This window comes from Martes martes (assembly GCF_963455335.1).
Source record: "Martes martes genome assembly, chromosome: 1".
Classification (NCBI taxonomy): domain Eukaryota; kingdom Metazoa; phylum Chordata; class Mammalia; order Carnivora; family Mustelidae; genus Martes; species Martes martes.
This window is the reverse complement of record NC_137888.1, coordinates 138,450,971-138,472,860: the sequence shown is the minus strand read 5'-3', so window position 1 is coordinate 138,472,860 and position 21,890 is coordinate 138,450,971. Positions and strand designations below refer to the sequence as shown.

Genomic DNA, 21,890 nt, shown 5'->3' with positions numbered 1-21,890 from the left:
TGACACAAGTAAGCTAGTAGAAGCCCACCCCTGTACACACCCCTGAATCTCTCCCTTCATGCCCCCATCCCCACCACTGCCCCGAGGAGACATCCTGGATTCCTTATTGTCCTGCACCCCACATCCAGTCAGTCAGAAAGCCCTATGTCCAGCTCCCAAGAGAAGTTTGAGTTCTTCCACTTCTCTCCATGTCTACTGTCACCCCATAGTCCAGACCACTTTATGTCCTGCCCAAACAGCTAGTGCCACAGGGCCATTTCTTCCTCTGGATTACCACATCCCTACTCCACATAACAACCCAAAATCTCACCCTGCTGCCCTCTTATTTGAAGCCCCTCAGTGGAGCCACACTGCATAAGCCTATCCCTTCCCCAGAGGCCATCATCGTGAGACCCTCGCCTGCCTCTGTGCCTCACCTCATGCCATCTCTGGGGTCCAACTACATGGGCTTCCTTTCTGGCCTTGGGACTTGGCACTGGCTTTTCCCTTTGCTTTAAATTTTCTTCCTCTGGCTCTGTGGAGTGTTACCTTCTTGACATTCTTCCAGTTAAAGCTTACACATCACTTCTCAAAGAGTTCTAGGCTGCCCACCTCCCTTCTGACCCCACCTCCATGTCACCTCCAGTCTAATCAGAAATAGAAATTCTTCTGTGAGAATATTCTTTTCATTGTCTATCTTCCCTCAATACAGTGAAAGTTCCTTGAGGGTGCCTTGTTCATTGATGTAACCTCAGCATCTAGAACCAGGCCTGGCCCCATAGTAGTTGCTGAATAAATATTGGTTCAACATTTATAAACATACATTTATTCACTCAACCAACCAACAAGCATTCTGTCCTCCACCTTTTAGCTCAATGTTTTCCACACAGTAGACAACCTTAAAGCTTATGCCTCCCCCCTGAGAAGTTTATATCTTACTGCACACCTACATAATGCAATAAAAAGTGATAGTAATAAATGCCTGAATGCCATGAGTGATGTATGTGGCCCACCATCTGTGTTCCTGTGAGATAGGCCTCATTTCACACAGGTCATCTGGGAAGACTTCAAAGAGAAAACAGAATTTGAGTGGGATAGGATTTGGAATTGGCAAAGATAAGATGGAAGCGGGGACTTGAGAGAAAGCAAAAGTCAGGAGGAAAGGCAGCAAAAGTGCAAAGCAAGTTGAGCAGGAGACATGAATAGGTAGGATGAACTGGCTCAGGAGGTCCAGTAGGGCAGCCAAGCAGGAGGAAAGTCACAATGAGAACTGGAAGCCTCCCAGTGAGAAAGCTAAGGCAGTTTGAGCCACAGAGGCAAAAACCAGGCTTTGCCCACAGTCTACCCTGGTGACTTATCATTGGTACCTGAGCTTGATCCCAGTGCATGCTCGTTGGGGTGAGCAAATATATCTCATGTCATGGATTACAAGCCTATTAGCCATATTAACGTGTCTAATAGAGTCAATCGATGTCAACTATTTGTACTCTTCTTTATTTTTTTTTAAGATTTTATTTATTTATTTGGCAGACAGAGACCACAAGTAGGCAGAGAGGCAGGCAGAGAGAGAGAGGAGGAAGTAGGACCCCTGCCGAGCAGAGAGCCTGATGCAGGGCTCGATCCCAGGACCCCGGGATCATGACCTGAGCCAAAGGCAGAGGCTTTAACCCACTGAGCCACCCAGGCACCCCTGTACTCTTCCTTATTTCTAACATCTTCCAAATATTGTAGCAAACAATGTAAAAAATCTTTAGGGAGGTCACAGACAGGGTTACAGTGCTCAACCTTAATTTCTCATACCTCGTGTGTTGACTCAGGTCAATTCATAGACTATCTATTTACCTATCTGTCTTCTTCTGGTATCCAAGATCCATTATGGGAATAAAGCTTAATATAATAAAAAGCTTTTACTTTGTATATGATTTTACTTCTAGCAATTGTATTTTCCACTAAATACCCAAAGGCTTAAAAGTACATTTTTTTCCCTACCCTGCTATTTATTTTTCAACAGAAAACCTTGTGAGGTGGTTACATTTGTAAGTTTAATTTTAATTAAAATTGCCATATTTCCTTATATAACTCCCCTCCTTTTTTCAAACCTTTAGCAGTATCACAGGTGTGATTCAAATGCCCCATGAACCCAGAGATTAAATGGAAATTTTTAAAAGTCGGTATTAACTTACCGACATTTCAAAGGACACTGAATACTATTAAATACAATCAGATTAGATCTATCCGTGTTCAATGACAAGACATTTAGACTCAACCAGGCCAAACTATAAAAATATAAAAATATTATTATTTTTATTTCTAAAAAAAACTCACCTTATGTGTGTGTGTGCATGTGTATATAAAACTCCCTTTCTTAAGGTATGACCACGTTCCTTTTATTAGATAATCTTCGTAACAGAGTTGTAAAATAAGCAAGGGGTAAGATGAGACTCATTTCTGGGGTGGGAGGAATTATAAAGACCAGCAAGGAGGTGACAAATGCCAGGAGCAGCAGTGACCAGAGGAGGACCTGATGTGCCTTTTGCCTTCGCTCAGTCTATGTGAGAAAGACAGGCAGAGAGAGAGAAAAGGAAGCTGTATGTGTGATTATTCCATCAATTCTGTCTGCATCCAGAAAGCCAGCAAAGCAGTCGCCTCCCATGGGCTTCCCATACCAGCTGTTGCCCCAAAACATCATCACTGACTATGATAACATGACAGACTAGGTTCCTTTCTGCTGGCAAAGCAAATAATAAAATATAAAATAAAGTAAACAGAAGAACCTACTGGATAGCCCAAAAAAGGTCAATGCTGCCAGTTTGTTATGTAATGTATTTTAAATCCTCCCCTAGGCTGTAACCACAGCTCCTACCACGCCTTTGGAGAGGGCCTGGGCTGCTCCTGTTGACCCTGGTGCCCTAGTAACACGTCAGTAATAGAGTCATCCTTTGCTTTCCTTTGTGCTGAGAATTAGACATGAGCAATAATTGGAGAGCTGTGGGAAGAAAATGGTAACTGGATTACTCTGAGCTGGATGTGTTATTGCCAGCCCAGGGGTTCTCAAAGTGTAGTCCCAGACCAGCAGCATCAGCATGCCCTGGGAAGTTGTTAGACATGCAGATTCTCAGGCTCTATCCCTGACCTACAGCATCAGAAACTCTGGACCTGGGAACCCATCAGGTGATTCTAATGCAGGCAAGTTTGGGGACCACGGCTGTAGGCAGGCTGTAGTCTTGTCACCAGCAGTGCCCTCATGACTGTGAGCGAGGGATTCAGCTTTGCTTGACTAGTTCTCAGTGCCAGATCCTCCTGCCCATCTCTGCCCACCGTCCCACCTCTCCCAATCCTGGGTGCCTGGTTCTGGTCTGTTCACTGTGGCTCTAGGCCATGGGACAGGCCTGAGTCTCTGACTCCTCCCATCACCTTCACAACTTCTAGTAAGGTAGTGGGAGAGGATGGTAAGCGAAATAGTAGTAGAATTTTGCCTGCTGGTATGAAAAGTGTACAGGTTGTGGGGCACCTTTGTGGCTCAGTCAGTTGAACATCTGACTCTTGATTTTGGCTCAGGTCATGATCCCAGGGTCATGGGATCAAGTCCCATGTTGGGGCTGCACATGAGTTCTTGCTCTCTCAAAAACATAAATCTTTAAAAAAAAACAAAAACAAACTGTTATCGGTTGTAAAAGCCTTGAAATAGGGGGTAGATGTGAGGTTCCTGGCAGATTGCTGAGTAGAGGCTGGGTGACCAAGATCCAGTCCTGGCCTCAGGGGATTGCTCTTAACCTCCTTGAGCCCTTTGTTTGCTCACCTGCCAATCAGGATTGTGTGAGAACCACTTGAGATAATGCGCTTGCTCAAAGGGGTGGCTCGCCTGCAGGCCACAAATAAATGGTGGTCATAATTATGACAACAACGAGAAAGGGCAACAGAGGAAACTGTTCCTGGTAGGTAACACAGGTGGCAATAGCAGATGGTGAGAGACCATGATGGTCTTGGAGCCCTCAGCTAAGGAGCTGGAGAGTACCAAAGTACAATGGGGAGGCTAACGTGAGTGAGTACAAGCACCTGGGGACTTGCTAAAATGCTGGTTCTGCACCATTAGGACAGGGGGGAGGGGGCGGCTGAGATTCTGCCTTTCTAACAAGTCCCCAGATGATACCCAAACTGCTTCACCACCCTTTGAGTAGCAAGGCTACGGCTTTTGTTCTCGGGCAAGTCAAGGGCAGAGAAGTGCCCCCAGGGACACTGAATACTAGTAATACTAGTGTTACTAATGTAACACTAGTGGGAAAAAACAGACACTAGTGTGTCTGCCTGAAAGCTTCCCAAGTTTACACAGCTCAGTTCCTCTAAGCAACCTAGAGGTGCCCCTCAGCCCCACGAGACCTCCTCCAACTAGCATCTATAGGGCAGATGCGAACTTCGAGACCCAGCTGCTGGGTCAAAAGCAAGAATGAATCCACAGGGTGCTCCTTGCCAATGACGGAGTTTGGGAATGTTGGGGAGGTCCAGAGCTGAAGTCTTTGGTGTAAAAAGGTAATTTTATTTAAAGCTCGGGGACAGGACCCATGGGCAGAAAGAGCTACTACACTGGGGTCCTGAGGAATGGCTGATTATATACTTGGGAGTTGGGAGAGATAAGGAAAAACAGAGATGTCCAAAGGGACTTTTATATGCTAAGACTCTTTTATACGCGAAAACTCTTTCATTGGCGAAGACTCTCAGGATAGTGGAGGCCTTGCTATTGTCGAGCTCTGGTTGTTTTTCCCTCTAGCAAAGCATTAACATTAAGACTGTCGGACACTACATCAAAATGATGTATTATATGTTGGCTAATTGAACATAATAAAATAAATAAATAAAGACTTTTAAAAATGGAAGGAAAAAAAAAGACCATTTTCTGGAAAAATGTCACACATATCCCACCCAGGAGTTGGGGAGGTGGAGGTGGTTAGGGGGATGTCAGCTGGTGTTGTGTCTTCAGCTTGCCTTCTGCTCCCTCATCACCAGGGCATCCCCATCACACTCCTCCATCATGGCCCACAAATGCCAGAATGTGCAGGGCTCTGAAAATGCCACCCCAGAGCCCCTAGCACATATGTCACCTGGCATCCTTCATGCATTTAGAAGCAGGACCCAAGTTCCTGTTGTTTCCCTCTGCCTCCCTCTTTCTCTCACTTTAATTCTGCAGCTGCAATTCTGTGAACATTATCACCAGGGGCTCTTAAAACAACGGCCAAGACAGTAACTTTGCTCAGAAAACTGAATACAGAAAACGACATAGTTTAATAATGAGCAAAGAGAAAACCAGAAATTGTATAACATGTCAATTCAGAAGAGATTTTTCTGCCACATGAGAACGATGATAAAGATCCCTTCGTGTTCTTCATTTAAATCTTTCTTGTTTCTCCTCCTTAGCCCGAAGATATTGGACAAGCACCTATAGTAAATGCCCCAGAAGGTGGAAAGGTTGACTTGGAAGCCTTCAGCCATTTTACAAAAATCATCACACCAGCAATTACCAGAGTGGTGGATTTTGCCAAAAAGTTGCCTATGTTTTGTGAGGTAAGGACAATGTTCTTCCTTCTGCATTATTTTTCATTATAGTTCCCTTGATTTCCAGGAATATGGAGTATTATTTATAGTTTAATGTTAATTAGTAGGGACTTAGTCACATGAAAGCAATGTCAGTACAAAATGAAAATACACTGTTTCACTTTTATTTCCCACTTCTCTGTTCAGTCATCACTCATTAGCTAGTTCACATGAAGCTGAAGATCCTATCTATCTATTCACTGACTCCAGGCGTAGTGAAATATGACTGACAGTAATAACATCTGTTCATTCAGCACCTACGATGTCCCAGTTACCATGCTCAACTCTGCCCACATTAAATCCAATCCTTATAACAGATTTGCAGGATAGCTTTAATTAAGCCCATTTTATAGATGAGGAAAACTAAGATTGAAGAGATTAAGTTAACTTATCCAAACATGGGGCCATGGTTTGAATCTAAGTCAATATGCTTTCCATTACATATCCTAGCAAAACGGTTGTGTGGTTGTTTCCACCTCAAGAATAAGGATCTCCCTCACAGAGCAAGGATCTTAACTCCTTACCTCTCCTCTCTTTTCTTATAAGTTCACCCCTTCTTGCCCCGTCTTCATGGAACCCTGAAGAGCTCATCCACCTGAGCTTATAGGCTTTCCCTTTAGAACACCTCAACCCTCATCTCTAACTTTAGCAGTCCTACTATGTGGTGCCTGGAAGCATGGGCTCTGCAGTCAGCCAGATGGGCAGGAATCTTACGTAACTTATTTGGTGTCTTCAAATCTTGGTTATTTCATCTTTAAAATGGGAATCACGGTAGTATTTACTGCTTAGAGCTATTGTAAGGTTTAAATGGGATAATATACGTAAAGTGCTTGGATAGTGCTTGGGGCCTAAGTGTATCCATAAATTCCAGTTGTTAAGGCTTCTGTTTTATCTATTACATTACCATCCTGCCTCTAACCTCCCTTTTTTGAATCAAGTGGAGAATTTTGCCCTTTGAAAAGCCATCAGGTGCCAAACTATTGCTCTTCCCACCTCCAAAGAAACCCAGAAAGATATCAAATACACAGGTCCATGTACTGCCATGAGCCCCTTATGTAAGCTACCCGAGTGAGAAGCCAATCTAGCCTCACCTAGAAAGAAGCCCTCTCCTCACCTGCAATGATTCCATCCTGCTTTGGCTTCCAGCTCCTCTGTGTCTTTGGGTTTGTAGTAATGGGACCCCAGCTGGAGTCTGAGAGACCTCAGACACTGATGAGGACACTTCTCATTGCTTGTTTTGCACCTCCACAAAAGCCACATCCAGAAGGACAGAGCAGTGGGCTTCAGAATGCAGGTATCTGATCCCCGGACCTAGCTGAGAGAGTGTGTACTTTGCTCTTGTCCCCCGCTTCACTGTGGTGGGGGCCAGGGTACCTGATGTGCCAGCTGGCAGTCCTATAGAGGGAACGACTCGTACCCCACCCCCCAGAAGAGCTGGTGAGTCCTGGAGAAGGAATTTTTTCATATGTGTATTTGGTGTGGAGCATCCCATGTCTCTGACCATCTTTTTTAACTATCATTTATTAAAGTTTGGAAGGCTATTAAAAATCACATATTCAAGGTTGACTCAATCTGTTGGGTCTGCCTTCAACTCAGATCATGATCCCAGGGTCCTAAAATCAGAGCCCCTAGTCTGGCTCCCTGCTCAGTGGGGAGTCTACTTCTGCCAATTCTCTGCCCCTCCCCTTGCTCAGGCTTGCTTACAGTCTCTCCTTCTCAAATAAACAAAATTTTTTAAAAATAACATATTCAAGATATTGATTCTTGATAACACCACCTAAGGATAAGCTGCTGACGTTTTGGAGTCTATTTTAGTCTTTTTTAATTATGTGTGTGTATACATATATGTATATACACATGTACACACACATATACAAAATATGAAACATATATAATTTAAACCATAATGTACATCCTACTTATGAAACATTTTTAAACTTTTCTATTAAAGAGTAAAAGGCGCATATCATAAAGATGCTGCTCAATGAATTTTCACATACTCAACACACCCAAGTAATGAACACCAAGGTAAAGAAACATTACCAGCACCCTGTTGTACCAAACTTCTTACCCCCAACTGTAGAGTACTCATCATTAAATGTTCTTTCACAAATAAGTTTTAGTGACAACATACTATTCTAAAGAATAGATCTACATAATTGAGATTATATACATTGACTGGATCTTCAGTCCATTTCCCATTTTTCACTAATATAAATATTCTCCAGTGAACATCCTGGCTCCTATGCCCTGCTCACAACACTATTTCTTAAGGGCAAATCGCAGAAGTAGAATTTAAGGACCAAAGTATATACACCTTTTAAGGCTTCTGAGATGTGTTGCCATATTGCTTTCAAGAAGGGTGCACACTCTCATAGCTGTGCCAAGGGCACTGGTTTCCTCTGACTCTCGGTGTTATCTTTCTTTTTTGTTCACTGGGTTGAGTTTGTTTTCCTGGACCTTTCTTGATCCTCACTCTCTCTGAGCTGTCTCTTATCCCTCATCCTTAGTGTCTGAAGAGAAACTCTATTGAGGACACCACCCCTACAACTTGAGCTAGCCTGTGAGTCATGTGCTCCCCCTTTGAATACCCACCAAAAATGTTTCTTAGAAAATGTAAAGCTCACGTAAACCAACCACAGAGAGATATTTCGGTTAAAGAAGAAATAAAAGAAGCCATCTCCACCACCAGGAACGAACACACCATGCACTTATGGACATAGCAAGGGTGAAGGGTCAACACGGAACTTTTCAAGCATGGGTTCTGGCCAGCTTCTCTCTTCACATTTCCCTCAGAAGTTTAATCCTGCTTCCAAGTCATGATTCTGTCTCTTTTAACGCTGATTTGTATAGTCTCAAAATTACAAAAAAAGGGGGGGGGGGTTACTTTTACAGCAGAGATGCATTTGTTTCCAGTGTTTGTGGCCCCCTGAGGGCCTTTAGTCTTTCTCACTCTCATTAAAACACTGAAGAGGGAAAGGAACTCTGTAGGCCCCTGAGCTGCCTCTGGAGTGGGCTAGAGATCCCAGGTGGTCTCAAAAGCCAGAGCTTTCCTGCCAGAGGCATTTTGGGGCATGTGCTGTTCAAATTGGGCTCACAGTAATTTTCTACTAAGATCCATGCCAACCCCCCAGCCAGGTTGGTGGACACCCAGGGCTTTGAAAGATCTAAAATCGCTGCTGACAGAACTGCCAAAAAACACACATTGAGAATCATTTCTGGAGTGCAGGGCACTGTCATCTTTGCCAGTCAATCTGAGTGATGTTCTCCTGAGGAGACAGGAAGAGTATGTGGGAGTGTCCCTGCACCTCTGCCTGTCAGGCCCTTCTTGCCACAATGTCACAGTGAAAGTATTGTGGCGGATAACCAAGATCATTTGCCCACATGTTGAAACAAATCTCAACAGCAGCCTACAAACCCTTCTAAAAGGGAGAGTCTTCTGGCCTAATTTTTAAACTGTTGGTGATCCTTGACAAATACAAATTCAGCTTTTATTTCAATCTGAATCAACAGTTAAGTTTTAAAAAGAAATCCTCTACTTCATCTACACTCAGACTTAGCTACAAAGACAAGGCCTACTCAAGTTTGCATTCCTTGTGACAAGTTAAAAAAAATAATAATAAATGGTTTGATCTGATCAGTAATTTCTCTTTGTTGTTCTATGCCAGTGGTTCTCAAGAACAAAAGGGTCCCTGGCCCCTGAAACAGAGGCAAGAGCATCCCCTGGGAATCTGGAGAATGCAGAAACTCAGAGGGTGGGACCAGCAATGTGTTTAACAAGCCCTCACATGACCCTGATGAAGCCAAATATTTCCCTGTTCCCCACAGGGATTAAAGCCAGCCTCCATCTACTTGGGCCCATTCTCCATCTTATTGGTGGAGGATCTATCCAAGCTCAGGGTTTCCTATTTCCTACGATGATCTTGAGCCAAAAATCCAAAGATATCATCAAGGAACACAAATTTGAACCTAAATAAAAGCAAATCACAGGGAATTTTTTTTCTTTAATGAGTGGAAGGAGAGAATTCCAGAACCAAATATGAAATGAATTTTATTCTGGGGAAAAAGCTAAGTTTTGAAATTAAATGGTAAGGTGACTAGGTTGAGTTAGTGAAAAATATGAAATACCCAGCATTTTAAATGTAATTCAGTAATATTACCTTCAGTTTTACATAACAACCAAAACTGAACTAGTCAAGTGTTGCCAAGAGTACTGCCCCAAAAGAATTTGTACCTGATTTCATGAAAAGATAACAATTATGTGTAATTTATATGTTTGTTGTTTATGGAAACTTAGTCATATCCGAAGTACTTAAAAAGAATGTGTTCTCTTCTCTTTGCACTGGATTCTGGAAGATCTAGCTTCAAATACTAGCCTCACTCACAAAACCCTCATGTGACCCCCTAGCGTGTTACTCAACCTCTCAGTGCCTTGATTTCCACTTCTGTAAATGAAATTGGAATTAGAATATTCACTTCACTGTATTGCTGTGAAGATTAAGTAAGGTGACATCTATAAAGCTTAGCACAATGCCCAATGCTTCAAAAATATCCGTTAACAGCTTTTCAGACCACTTTGATAATGGATTTTAATTAAACATTCTCTCCCCCCAGAAAGTAAAACTCTGATTTTTTGTTATTTTGCTAACAAAGTTGCTTTTTTTTAAGTTTATTATAAATGTTACCACATTATCACAAATCCTAATTAACAAGGCAACCAAATATTCTTAAAACAAGATTACAGTTTGGCAGAGAAACCCAATGTGTGAAGTAATTCTGGTGCCTCAGGTACTGAGAACAAAACCCTAAGAGCCAGGAGGTCTGAATTCTAGTCTCACCTCTGCCTCTAACTCACTGGGTGACTTTGGCCAAAGCTTTTACATTTCTGGGCCTCGGGGACGACATGCCTCTATATGTGACCTTCTCCTTCTGTGCCTTTTGAGAGACCCAAGGAGGAAACTTGCTTCAAAAAACAAAGAGAAGCAGAGTTGCCAGCTGTTGACTGATAGAACTATGAGAAATGTAAGTAAGCTTAACATAAACCATGTTCTCAAGCAATGATCAGTTGGTGTTATGATACAAAACCCCAGTGTAAGGGATTATTAGCGCGATCTCACACAGGACTGTAATCCCAGTTGGACATCTATATCCATCATAAAAGAAAGGCAAAGTACTGACGTTAAAATTGGTCACCAACTTAGAGTCTGAAAAATGGTTGTTGTAAGTCTGCAGCCAAGTAGGAAGGGGAAAGCCATGGGCTCAAAGAGTGCAAGACCAAGTTGATCACAGGCTGTGGTCCCTGTTGCTATTAAAATACTGCATATTATTGCTCACTGACATCTGTGCGCTTATTCTTGCTGATGTGAGCCGGTTTTTTTCAGCTGCCATGTGAAGACCAGATAATCCTCCTCAAAGGCTGCTGCATGGAGATCATGTCCCTTCGTGCTGCTGTGCGCTATGACCCAGAAAGTGAGACTTTAACCTTGAACGGGGAAATGGCAGTGACGCGGGGCCAGCTGAAGAACGGGGGTCTTGGGGTGGTGTCGGACGCCATCTTTGACCTGGGCATGTCACTGTCTTCTTTCAACCTGGATGACACTGAAGTAGCTCTCCTTCAGGCAGTCCTACTAATGTCTTCAGGTAAGTGCTCCCAGACTCATTACTGGGTGACAAGAGCTTTTGTGTGCCTGATGCTAATTCAAATCATTTGATGAGTTCCCAGTCCCCCACCTCCCCTTTAGCTTCAGAATCATAGCTCACTCTCTTTCAGCAAGCAATTGGGGTTTTGCCAGTGAACTGGGACCTGAAGGGGGTGTCAGGTATCTGATGCTTCCTGAAGTCTCAATGTAGTAGGAAGAACCCAAAGAAGCCATTTTAAAGACTCTATGAAATGGTCTACCTTCAATGGACACCACCCAGCCTGCCTCATTGTCATTGGCCAACCCTGACCCCTTCTGGTTTTATGTATGCTGGATATGGGTATGAGTGACCACACCACTCCGTGTTAAGTTCTGGTTAAGGAAATCATGAGTGAAAGCTGAAATTTTTATGGCTTAGCTAAAACTTAATTTTCAGCTATTTATTGCTAAATAGCACACCATCACAAAATTTACTGGCTTAAATTTAGTGGGGGTTGGGGCTGAGACCTCAGACATAGCTTCAGGCCTCTCTCCATACAGCCTCTCCTCTGGCAGGCCAGTTGAACACTTCCATGGCTGGTGGATTCCAAGAAGGAGAGTTCCAAGCACATGAAAGCAAAATTGCAGAAGCTCAGGTTAGAGTCATATAGCATCACTTACGCCACATACTATTGGTCCAAACAAGACCCAGCACCAGCCCAGAGTCAAGAGCCCACCTCTAGATGGGAAAAAATGGCAGAGTTTGTAGCCATCTTTAACCTACCCCAAGCTCATTATCAGGACTCCAGACTCCTTCAGTGAAGAGTAGATAATAATGCTGACACTTTTCTCTTCAGAGATCATGTCATAATAAATAAGAAATGCAAAATCGACAAACTCGTTAAGGAAAGCTACTCTTGAAATAGAAGGTAGTGGAGTGCCTGGGTGACTCAGTCAGTTGGGCATCCTGCTCTTGGGTTTGGCTGGGTCATGATCTCAGGGTCCTGGGATCAAGCCCCACATAGGGCTCCCTACTCAGCAGGGAGACTGCTTGTCTCCCTCTTCCTCTCCCCCCAACTTATGCTCACTCTCTCTCAAATAAGTAAATAAATTTTAAATAAAAAATAAATAGAATATAGTTTCAGAGGCCTCCTGTGCCTTTTCAGAGCACCATCAGCTTAGGTGTGCCTTGGCACTTGTCACTCAGCTCTATAGCTATCCGCTTAACTTATCCACCTCTCCCTCTGGACTGTTTATTTTTTGAGACAGAAATATGTCTAATTATACACCTACTGCCTAAGCCAGTGTTTAGTAGAATTTGAAAAACGTTTATTGGCTAAATTACTAAACAGATGGGTAAATTATCAGTCACAAATACAATGAGAATCCTTTATAAAGTTCACGCTTCCTGGTTCACTCAGAATTCCTTTTTTTTTTTTTTTTAAGCTCATCTTGAAGTGTATTTGCTACATAGCATTTAAGTGTGGCAGACTTTTTTTTAAAAATTCTTTTTATTAGGAAAAATCTCAAACATACGTAAGTGCTAGTAGCATAACCCAGCTGTATGCTGTGGCAGACAAGAGGCAGGGTACCCCCCAGGTTTCCCACCTTCTGATGTTTACACACCTATACAATCTCTTCCCACTGAGTGTGTGCAGAACCTGTGACTTGTTTCAATAGAATATGATGAATTCAATGTCACCCCCATGTGATGAGGTTGCATTATGTTACATAAGATCCCTTCTTGCTAACAGACTTGCTCTGGAGACTCTCCTTCCTGGCTGGCTGAAGTAAGCAGCCATTTGGGAAAACTCACGTGGCAGGGACCTGCATGTGGTCTTTTGGAGCTGAGAGGGGTCTCTAGTCAACAGTGAGAAACTGGGGTCCTCAGTCCTTCACAAGAATTATTCTTAAAGAAAAAAAATGGATAACTTATCTAAGGATTCACTATGTGACCTTGAGTCAACCCCTTATCTTCTCTGGGTTTCAGTGTCTTTTAAAATAAAGAAATTGAACTAAATAAATGGGAATTATATCCCTGGAGGGGGGATTCAAGGTAATTTTTTAGCTGAAATTATGGTGCTACAAAGACAATTTTATAACATTGAACCACATAGTGAGAAAGCTATTTCTCTGAGAATTTTCTTTCTGCTTATATCTCCTAAATAAGGCAAGCAGAGAGATTCATTTTGGTGCCAATCTGTCCTGAACGCCTCTCTAAACTCAATGACCTTCCTTTTTAACAGACAGAGTGGGTCTTGGGCACAGTCTTCAGGAAGAATCTTTAGCCAAAGTTTAATAAAATTTTTGTCACACACCCATTTTGGTGGTTATCTTCTATGTATGGCAAATGGATTTTTATTTACTGAATAATACAGTGTTTCCTCTGTAGTGAATTAATTTTAACAGACTGTTAAGCAAATAATCTCGGTAAGGTAAATAAAAGGAGTATGTTAAGAAGGCAAAAGTTGTGATACCAAACTCTATCAAGCACTTAACTGGATGATTCTTCCCCATCCTCTGATTCTGATGACACTGTCACCACCTGACAGCCACGTGACTTACTAAAACCTTTTTTTTAATTAAATTTTTTACTTATTTTCAGCGTAACAGTATTCATTGTTTTTTCATCACACCCAGTGCTCCATGCAATCTGTGCCCTCCCTAATCTTACTAAAACCTTTTAAAACTCTTCTCCACCCTAATGACCAGGGCATTTTTCATTAATACTGCCAGGACCAGAAAAAGATTACAAGACACTTTATGTTGGCACATGATAGCTCCATATCAGTGCTCCACGGCTCCAGCCCTTCTCAGGGTTATCCTCTAAGCCCATTGTTCTGTGTGGCACAGTATCTTAGGCCTCTTCTTCAAAGCCTCTTCCAGGAGCTGCTACCACTAAGTTCTTTGGTCCTGCAGTGATGAGCAGAGAGCTAAAATGGAAATGATCTGAAGGATGTATCTTTGAGAAATTCTGTTGTAAGGAGTTAAAAACAGTCTCTGACCTTTAAAATATTTCTTCATAAACATGCTTAGCACCATTTGAACATGATCAAAATGTCCTTTCATTTTCTCTGTGTCATTTATATGACCACCTGACCTTTATTTCTCATCAAAGGACAGAATTTTGAGACCACAAAACCCAGGTTATTTTGTTTTCCCCTTAAAGGAATACATCCAGAGCAGTATTATGTTGATTTTCTGTTTGGATCAAAAGGAAAAGGATCCTGTGGAGAATTCTTCTGGCATACTCAAAGAAAGAGAGAAGAGAAGGGAGGGGGAGGGAGGAGGATTGAGGAGACACAGAGCAGCAGCATCAAACACAAAGGAAAACATAACATAAGAATGCACAAATGACAATTCAAGCCAAATAGGGGATGCCAAAAGCCCATATATTTTGTTGAAACTCAAAAGAGTGGATTGAGAGACATCAGCGCTGAGCCTTCTTTATAGATTAAGCAGAACCCTGTTTTGATTTATATTAGCACAGATCCTTCAATAACTGGACACTTGAAGTGTGAACTTACTTGATCAAAGCCACATAGAATAAAAGGAGGTATACTGGGTAGTGGGGTGGTCAGGCTCCCTGGAGCTATATGAGGAATCCAGCCAGGTTTATAAATTATTATTTTGGGGGGGGAGTTATTGAGGTATAATTTACATATAACATCATATTAGTCTCAGATGTACAACATAATGATATTTGTATATATTGCAAAATGATCACCACAATAAGTCTGGATAACATCTGTCCCCATATATAGTTACAATTTTTTTTCCTGTGATGAAGACTTTTGAGTTCTACTCCCTTAGCAACTTTTCAAATATGCAGTAGGTATCAAACTATAGTCACCATACCATACATTACATTTCTAAGACTTATTTTTCTTGTAACTAGAAGTTTGTTTGTACCTTTAGACCCCCTTCTTTCATTAAGCCCACCCCAGCCTACAGCCTGGCAACCACCAATCTGTTCTCTGTTTCTATGAGCCTGGTTTTGTTTGTTTATTTCTTTGTTTTTAGATTTCTCATCTAAGTGAGATGATACAGTATTCGTCTTTCTCTGACTTATTTTCCTTAGTATAATGTCCTCAAGGTCCATCAATATTGTTGTAAATGGCAAGACTTCATTCATTTTTTATGGCTAATATTCCATTGTATGTATATACCACATCTTCTTTATCTATTTGTCCATGGATGGACAGTTAGGTTGTTTCCATATCTTGGCTATTGTAAATAATGCTACAATGAACATGGGTCGATATATCTTTTCAAGTTAGTGTTTTTGTTTTCTTTGGATAAATACCACTGGATCATATGGTAATTCTATTTTTAATTTTTTGAGGAACTTCCATATTGTTTTCCATTGTGGCTGTACCAATTTGCATTCCCAGCAATAGTGCACAAGGGTTCCCTTTTCTCCACATCCTTGCCAACATTTATTATCTCTTGTCTTTTTGATAAACTGCCATTCTATCTCATGGTGGTTTTGATTTTCATTTCCCTAATGATTGGTGATGCTGAACATCTTTAACATGTGCCTGTTAGCCATCCGTATGTCTTCTTCGGAAAAATGTCTCTTCAGATCCTCTGCCCAGTTTTTAATCAATTGTGGGTTTTCTTGTTACTGAGTTGTAGGAGTTGTTTTTATATTTTCATATTTACCTCTTATCAGATATATTATTTGCAAATATTTTCTCCCATTATTTGCAAATATTTTCTCCCATTACATAGGTTTCCTTTTCATTTTTTGATGGCTTCCCTTTGTTGTATAGAAGCTTTTTTGTTTGATGTAGTCCCATTTTATTTTTGCTTTTGGAATCAGATCCACAAAAATTATCACCAAGACTAATATGAAAGAGCTTACCACCTCTGTTTTCTTCCAGGAGTTTTATGGTTTTAGGTCTTAGATTCAAGTCTTTAATCTGTTTTGAGTTAATTTTGTGTAGAGTATAAGATAGGAGTCTAGGGAAGTCTGGGGGGCTCAGTGGGTTGGGTCTCTGCCTTCAGCTCAGGTCATGATCTCAGGGTCCTGGGATTGAGTGCCGCCATTGGGCTCTCTGTTCCGCAGGGAGCCTGCTTCCCCTCTCTCTGCCTACTTGTGATCTCTCTCTCTCTTTGTCAAATAAATAAATAAAATCTTTAAAAAAAAAAAAAAGATAGGAGTCTAGGTTCACTCTTTTGCATGTGGTTGTCCAGTCTTTTCATCATCATTTACTGAAGACACTATCCTTTCCTCATTGTTTATTCTTGGTTCCTTTGTCATAAATTAACTGACTATATATACATTAGTGTATTTCTGGGCTATTTATTCTGTTCCATTGACTTCTGCATCTACTTTTATACCAATACCATACCATTTTGATTACTATAGCCTTGTAATATAGTTTGAAATCAAAAGAGCATGATGCCCTCAGCTTTGTTCTTCTTTCTCAAGACTGCTTTGGTTATTAAGGGTCTTTTGTGTTTCCATACGAATTTTAGGATTCTCTGTCCTATTTCTGTGAAAATACCATTGAAATTTTGATAGGGATTGCATCAAATCTGTAGACCACTTTTGGTAGGATGCATATTTTAGCAATATTAATTCTTCCAATCCATGAATACAGAATATCTTTCCATTTATTTGTGTCTCCTTCAATTTCTTCTATCAATGTCTTATAGTTTTCAGTGTATAGGTCTTTTACTTCCTTCGTTAAATTTATTCCTAAGTATTTTATTCCTTTTGACACTATTGTAAATGGGATTGTGTTCTTCATTTCTTTTTTTTTTTTTTTTTTGGTGTTCTTCATTTCTATTGCTGATAATTCATTATTAGTTTATAGGAACAAAACAGATTTTTTGTATATTAATTTTGTATCCTGCTGAATTTGTTTATTAATTCTAACAGGTTTTTGGTAAAGTCTTGGTTTTCTATATATAATATCATCTCATCTGCAAATAGTGAGTTTTACCTTCTTTTCCAATTGGGATGCCTATTATCTCTTTTTCTTGCCTAATTGCTCTAACTAGAACTTTAGTACCATGTGGGATAAACTGTTAAGAATGGGAATCCTGGTCTTGTTCCTAATCTTAGAGGAAAAGCTCTCAGCTTTTCACCATTGAATATAATGTTAGCTAGGGGCTTGTCATATATACCTTTATTATGTTGAGGTACATTCCCTCTGTACCTCTGTACTTTTGTACCCCAAGTGTTTGCAGCCTGGATGTTCCCCAGTCATCTAAACTTCTCATCACATCTCTTTATCATTTTTGTGAAACTGTCGTTAAGTCCCCTCCCACATATATCAGGAAGGCCGGCAGTCCTCCCAAGTCTTGGGAAGATTTCAGGGTCATTACACAGTCATGGTCTCCTCTTGCTCCAGCTTCCCACTGTATTCTTCTTTTCTCTGCACAGGGTGATACTAGCATGGCTCATATCCTTTCTCATCATTTTAATTCCCTAAAACACCACCAATAAAAGGCTGCTACAGGTAGCAGTTTTATCACCTGTATAAGGGATAAGAAGGAGTAGTTCATTACAACCCAGAAAACTAAAATTGGATATTGAGCTTCTTTGTCTCTGTAAGAATTTCTTATTGTCTGACACTCCTCCTTTGGCATTCAGGCCTCCTACAATGTTTCCAGTCCCTTCTCACATCTCCCCTCCTCTGCGCATCCATGCTTGTCTTTCCCTCTCTGCCAGGCAGCCAATGGAAACTCAAAATCTTCCTCTTATTATGCACAGTATTTCAACTCTAGAGGTGAGAATTCTCCTTCTGTATCCTAAGAGGGAGGCATACCATTCCCACCCAACAAGGTGATTTGTCTAACCTAGACACATTTATCTGAACAAAGTACTGACTCCCTTAGTGTAAACATTGTGATACTTCCGGAGACCGTAGTCCCTGAGGCCCCAGAATTCATGTTGCATCCATGCTCATTCCTAGGAGTTGATAGGTCCCCAGTTCTGCCCACTTCACACTCAAAGGCTTGAACTGGACAGAGCAGGGCTTTCTCCTTTCCACTTTTGAATTAACATTCATCTTTGTTCTCTTCAGACCGCCCAGGGCTTGCCTGCGTTGAAAGAATAGAAAAATACCAAGATAGTTTCCTGCTGGCCTTTGAACACTATATCAATTACCGAAAACATCATGTGACACACTTTTGGCCAAAACTCCTGATGAAGGTGACAGACCTGCGGATGATTGGAGCCTGCCACGCCAGCCGCTTCCTGCACATGAAGGTGGAATGCCCCACGGAACTCTTTCCCCCATTGTTCTTGGAAGTATTCGAGGATTAGACTGACTGACTTCATTCTCATAATTCCTACAGCACTACTGGGTGTCATTTCATTCCATTGCCTAGATCTTTTTTGTTTGTTCCTTTGTTTCTTTGTGTTGGGAGGGACTGTTTGGGGGTAAAGGGAGGTAGTCCTTAGCATAGACATGGATGAAATTGCCCCTTGAATGCGGGTACTTGTAACTATTGCATTTTGTTCTCCTGTCCTTTGATGTGAATGCTTTGAAGATTTTACAGTTGTGGAGGTGGGATGGGGACAATCATTAATTCACCAGCACCAAGCCATCACCAGCTCCCATCTGTCCCTGGTCAGAGACCGAAGCAAGCAAAATGGTGTGGCAGAAGACTAACGAAGCCTTAAAACCAAGATAATATGGTCATCTGGATCTGGTCCTGATTTTTGCAGGGCTCAAATTAGTATAGTGCAAACCACCTTTGGTTAGATGTGGCTTTCAGCTTTCTAGGGAAAGGTCTGAACTGGTTTTTATCTATTCAAGAGCATGCTGTTTTCAGCACTCTTCATTCTCTCCTAGCAGCATAACTTGGAATGTATAGAAATATTTGTTCCTCAAAAATCAGCTGTCCTTTCACTCTAATTTTTATAATCCTATGATTTCATTCAAGTTATACAAGGGTGTGACTCAAAGATGTGCAGGTATCTGACTGACTGAGGCCAACAAGGGAAACAATTTTCCTCAGCAAGCCCAAAGAAATTAGAAAGCTTCACTAATGTCAATGACTCAACAGTTTCCAAAAATCCACATGGTGTTACCTCAGAGTAGGAAGGCTACTTTACAGTTTAGGCCCAGAGAAAATTTCTACCAAAATCAAACCGATTTACAGAGTGTTGTCACTTTTCAATGACATCTGATCTGTCATCTCTCAAACATCTGAAGTTGTTTAATCCTGACTGCATCTTTGCTGAGCTGACAACATATTTCCCTATGGATTAAATCTTCTAATCAGGGAGAGATAACAAGCTGAAATTTGAGTCTTGTTCTGGAGGAATTCTGAGAGATAAGTGTGGTGCATTCTGAGTTGAAGGAAGTGCAGTGTTCTGACAGTCTCTTCGTGTGCTGATGGTTCCCTTTGGTCTTAGATCACTCAATCTCTTCGCTCTACAAATAAATGTTACCTAGTCACCTTTTCCCTCTGACTCTCAGGCTTGACTATCACTGAACAAAGACTAGTCTGGCCACTGACCCTCCCTGTCCCTCCTAGAGCGTTGCCCTGACATATATTTCACAGAAGATACCTGCAGACCATGTACATGAACACTCACCTTCCCTGCCTCACCCTCCTCCCTGATGACAAACACTGTAGTAGGTTGTGCCCAGAAAACCCATGGTGATCCCTGATCATTTCAACTTAAGAAAATGGGGAAAGAATGTACCCATGTAACTGAATGTATCTTGTTCTTCACTGGCATAGTAGACATGAACTACTCCTTTACCTGCCTTGAACTGCCTTATCCTGGAAATATTGGGGAAAATAAGCCATATCAGTGAGATTTAACTAAAAAAAAAAACAAAAAAAAAAAGGGAATGCAAGTCACTGTGAAAACCAAGTGGACTAACTTTTTTAACTTGCCCAGAGTCAGGGTGCCTGAGTTCTACTTTGTACTCAGTCAACCAGTGGATTTGGGACCTTTGGTCTTGGTTTTCTCACCTGGGAGAAAGTCATGAACTTTAAAATTCTTCCCATCCTTAATATTGTACTAGTCTGGGGGCGGGGGAGGGGGGATTTGTTCCTTTTTGATGGTTTCTTTCATATTCAAATTTCTAGCTTTATTAAACAGAAATTATGGCCCTCAACAGTGAGGGAAAGCATATTTGGTGTTGAGTCAAAACAAGAATTTGATATACTATTTATCAACCGTGTAAAGAAAGGCAGGATGTCATTGGAAAAAGGAGAGGAACAGCACTGAAAAACTTAAGTGTGACTGGGAATAATCTGGAAGGAAAAAGATATGCTTCATACATGAAAGTGATAATACTGGCTTCAGAGGAAACAAGAATATGGCCACTGAACTAGCTGAGCAAAGAAAGGAAGTAAGGGAAGAGATTAAAATTATAAACATGAAATTCATGGGCAGATTACCTGCTTTGACTTTATCTACAGTTTGTTTTGTTTTGTTTTCTCTAAGGCAGCCTCTAGCCAGTCTCCTGAAGTCCTTGCTTTGTTAGCAATCTTTCTCTGTTGACTCTCCTTGGAGAAGTACTCTTTGAAACATAATGCTGAATTACCTTCTACACTCAAGGGTAACTCTGAAAAGCTCTGCGGTGAGGGGCAAGTTTTCTCTCAGAAGGGAATGAGAGGAAGGTGAGCAGGAGGGGTAGTGGAGGGTTCACAGACCCGTTGGGCATCAAGCCTTCCCTGGAAAGTTACCTCAATTTGTTTGACAGAGTTTCTGTAGTACATGAGACACACCCAGATTCAAATATAAGTACAGAGCCTGATCTGAGGCTAAATCTGAATGCTTTGGGGATTAACCATGACTGGGCATTGGCCAAATGCTACAGTATATCTACAATAATCCAGCCAGCCCCATGTAAATTTATGTTTGATCCTCAGTTCCCTATATGACTGCCTTAAATAGGCAAACTGCTGATCTAAAACTCTTGTTGTAGGCAGAATACTTTATGCTGAGCAGGACACTCCTTAAAGTACTTCAGTTTGAAAGAAAGGCTGTAAAGACTCAAAGGATCATGACCCTGGGGTCAAAATGATTCATTCTTCTGTAACCAGTTGAGGTACTTAGTGCATCTCAAGACTCCATCTCATAAAACTCAATCAGGAGGGATTTACCCTGGATTTCTTTTTTCTTTTTTTTTTTTTTTTTTTTTACATTTTCTCTTATATTGTCTGGGCTTTCATATGAAGTGTGGACCTGATTGAAACCCCTCACGGAGGGGAGACATCCCAGTAAGGAGAACACACCTGTACAACTGGGATTCTTATTTATAAATCACTTCACTTTGGGGGATGAGTGGTGTGGGGGGTGTGTGTGTGTGTGTGCGCGCGCGTGCGTGTTTGTAATCCTCAAGTGTACTTTGCTCTTCAATTTAGATGTGCAGTATTTCCAGAAATAGTGAAAAAAATAAGATCTTTTCTTCTTTATGATTCTGCTCAAAACACCACGTGCTGCCTCAGAGCTTTTTCTAGTCAAATGAGCCTTGGTCCTCAATGACGTGCTTGCCGTGTTGATGCCTCAGCCCAGTGATACCCCCTCACCTGTGCCCCAAGTGACACCTCTTCCGTCTGCAGCGCGGTCATCGGTCATCGGGGTGGACCGCCAGGCTCGGCTCTGCTCCAGCAACGCCATTCTCATTGCTCTTCTGTGGACAGGTGCCCAAGTCTTGGCACCTCCACAACACTAAGCCCCCTAGAGACTCAGCCTCCACAGAACTGCTGAGAACCCTCAAA

At 41.6% G+C, this 21,890-nt stretch overlaps 1 protein-coding gene across 5 annotated transcripts in view; it reads left to right on the top strand.

Moving 5' to 3' along the window:
* THRB (thyroid hormone receptor beta) overlaps positions 1 to 19,981 on the top strand; it is a gene marked incomplete at its 5' end in the record, with an annotated part of 375,783 nt that extends 355,802 nt beyond the window's left edge. For all 5 annotated transcript variants that reach the window (XM_080809566.1, XM_080809568.1, XM_080809565.1 and 2 more), the window contains 3 exons: positions 5,389 to 5,535; positions 10,947 to 11,205; positions 18,224 to 19,981. In XM_080809566.1, the coding sequence (XP_080665692.1) occupies positions 5,389 to 5,535; positions 10,947 to 11,205; positions 18,224 to 18,465 (648 nt within the window). In that variant the 3' untranslated portion in view covers positions 18,466 to 19,981. The remainder of the gene's footprint in view (positions 1 to 5,388; positions 5,536 to 10,946; positions 11,206 to 18,223) is intronic.
* Positions 19,982 to 21,890: the final 1,909 nt, after the last annotated feature.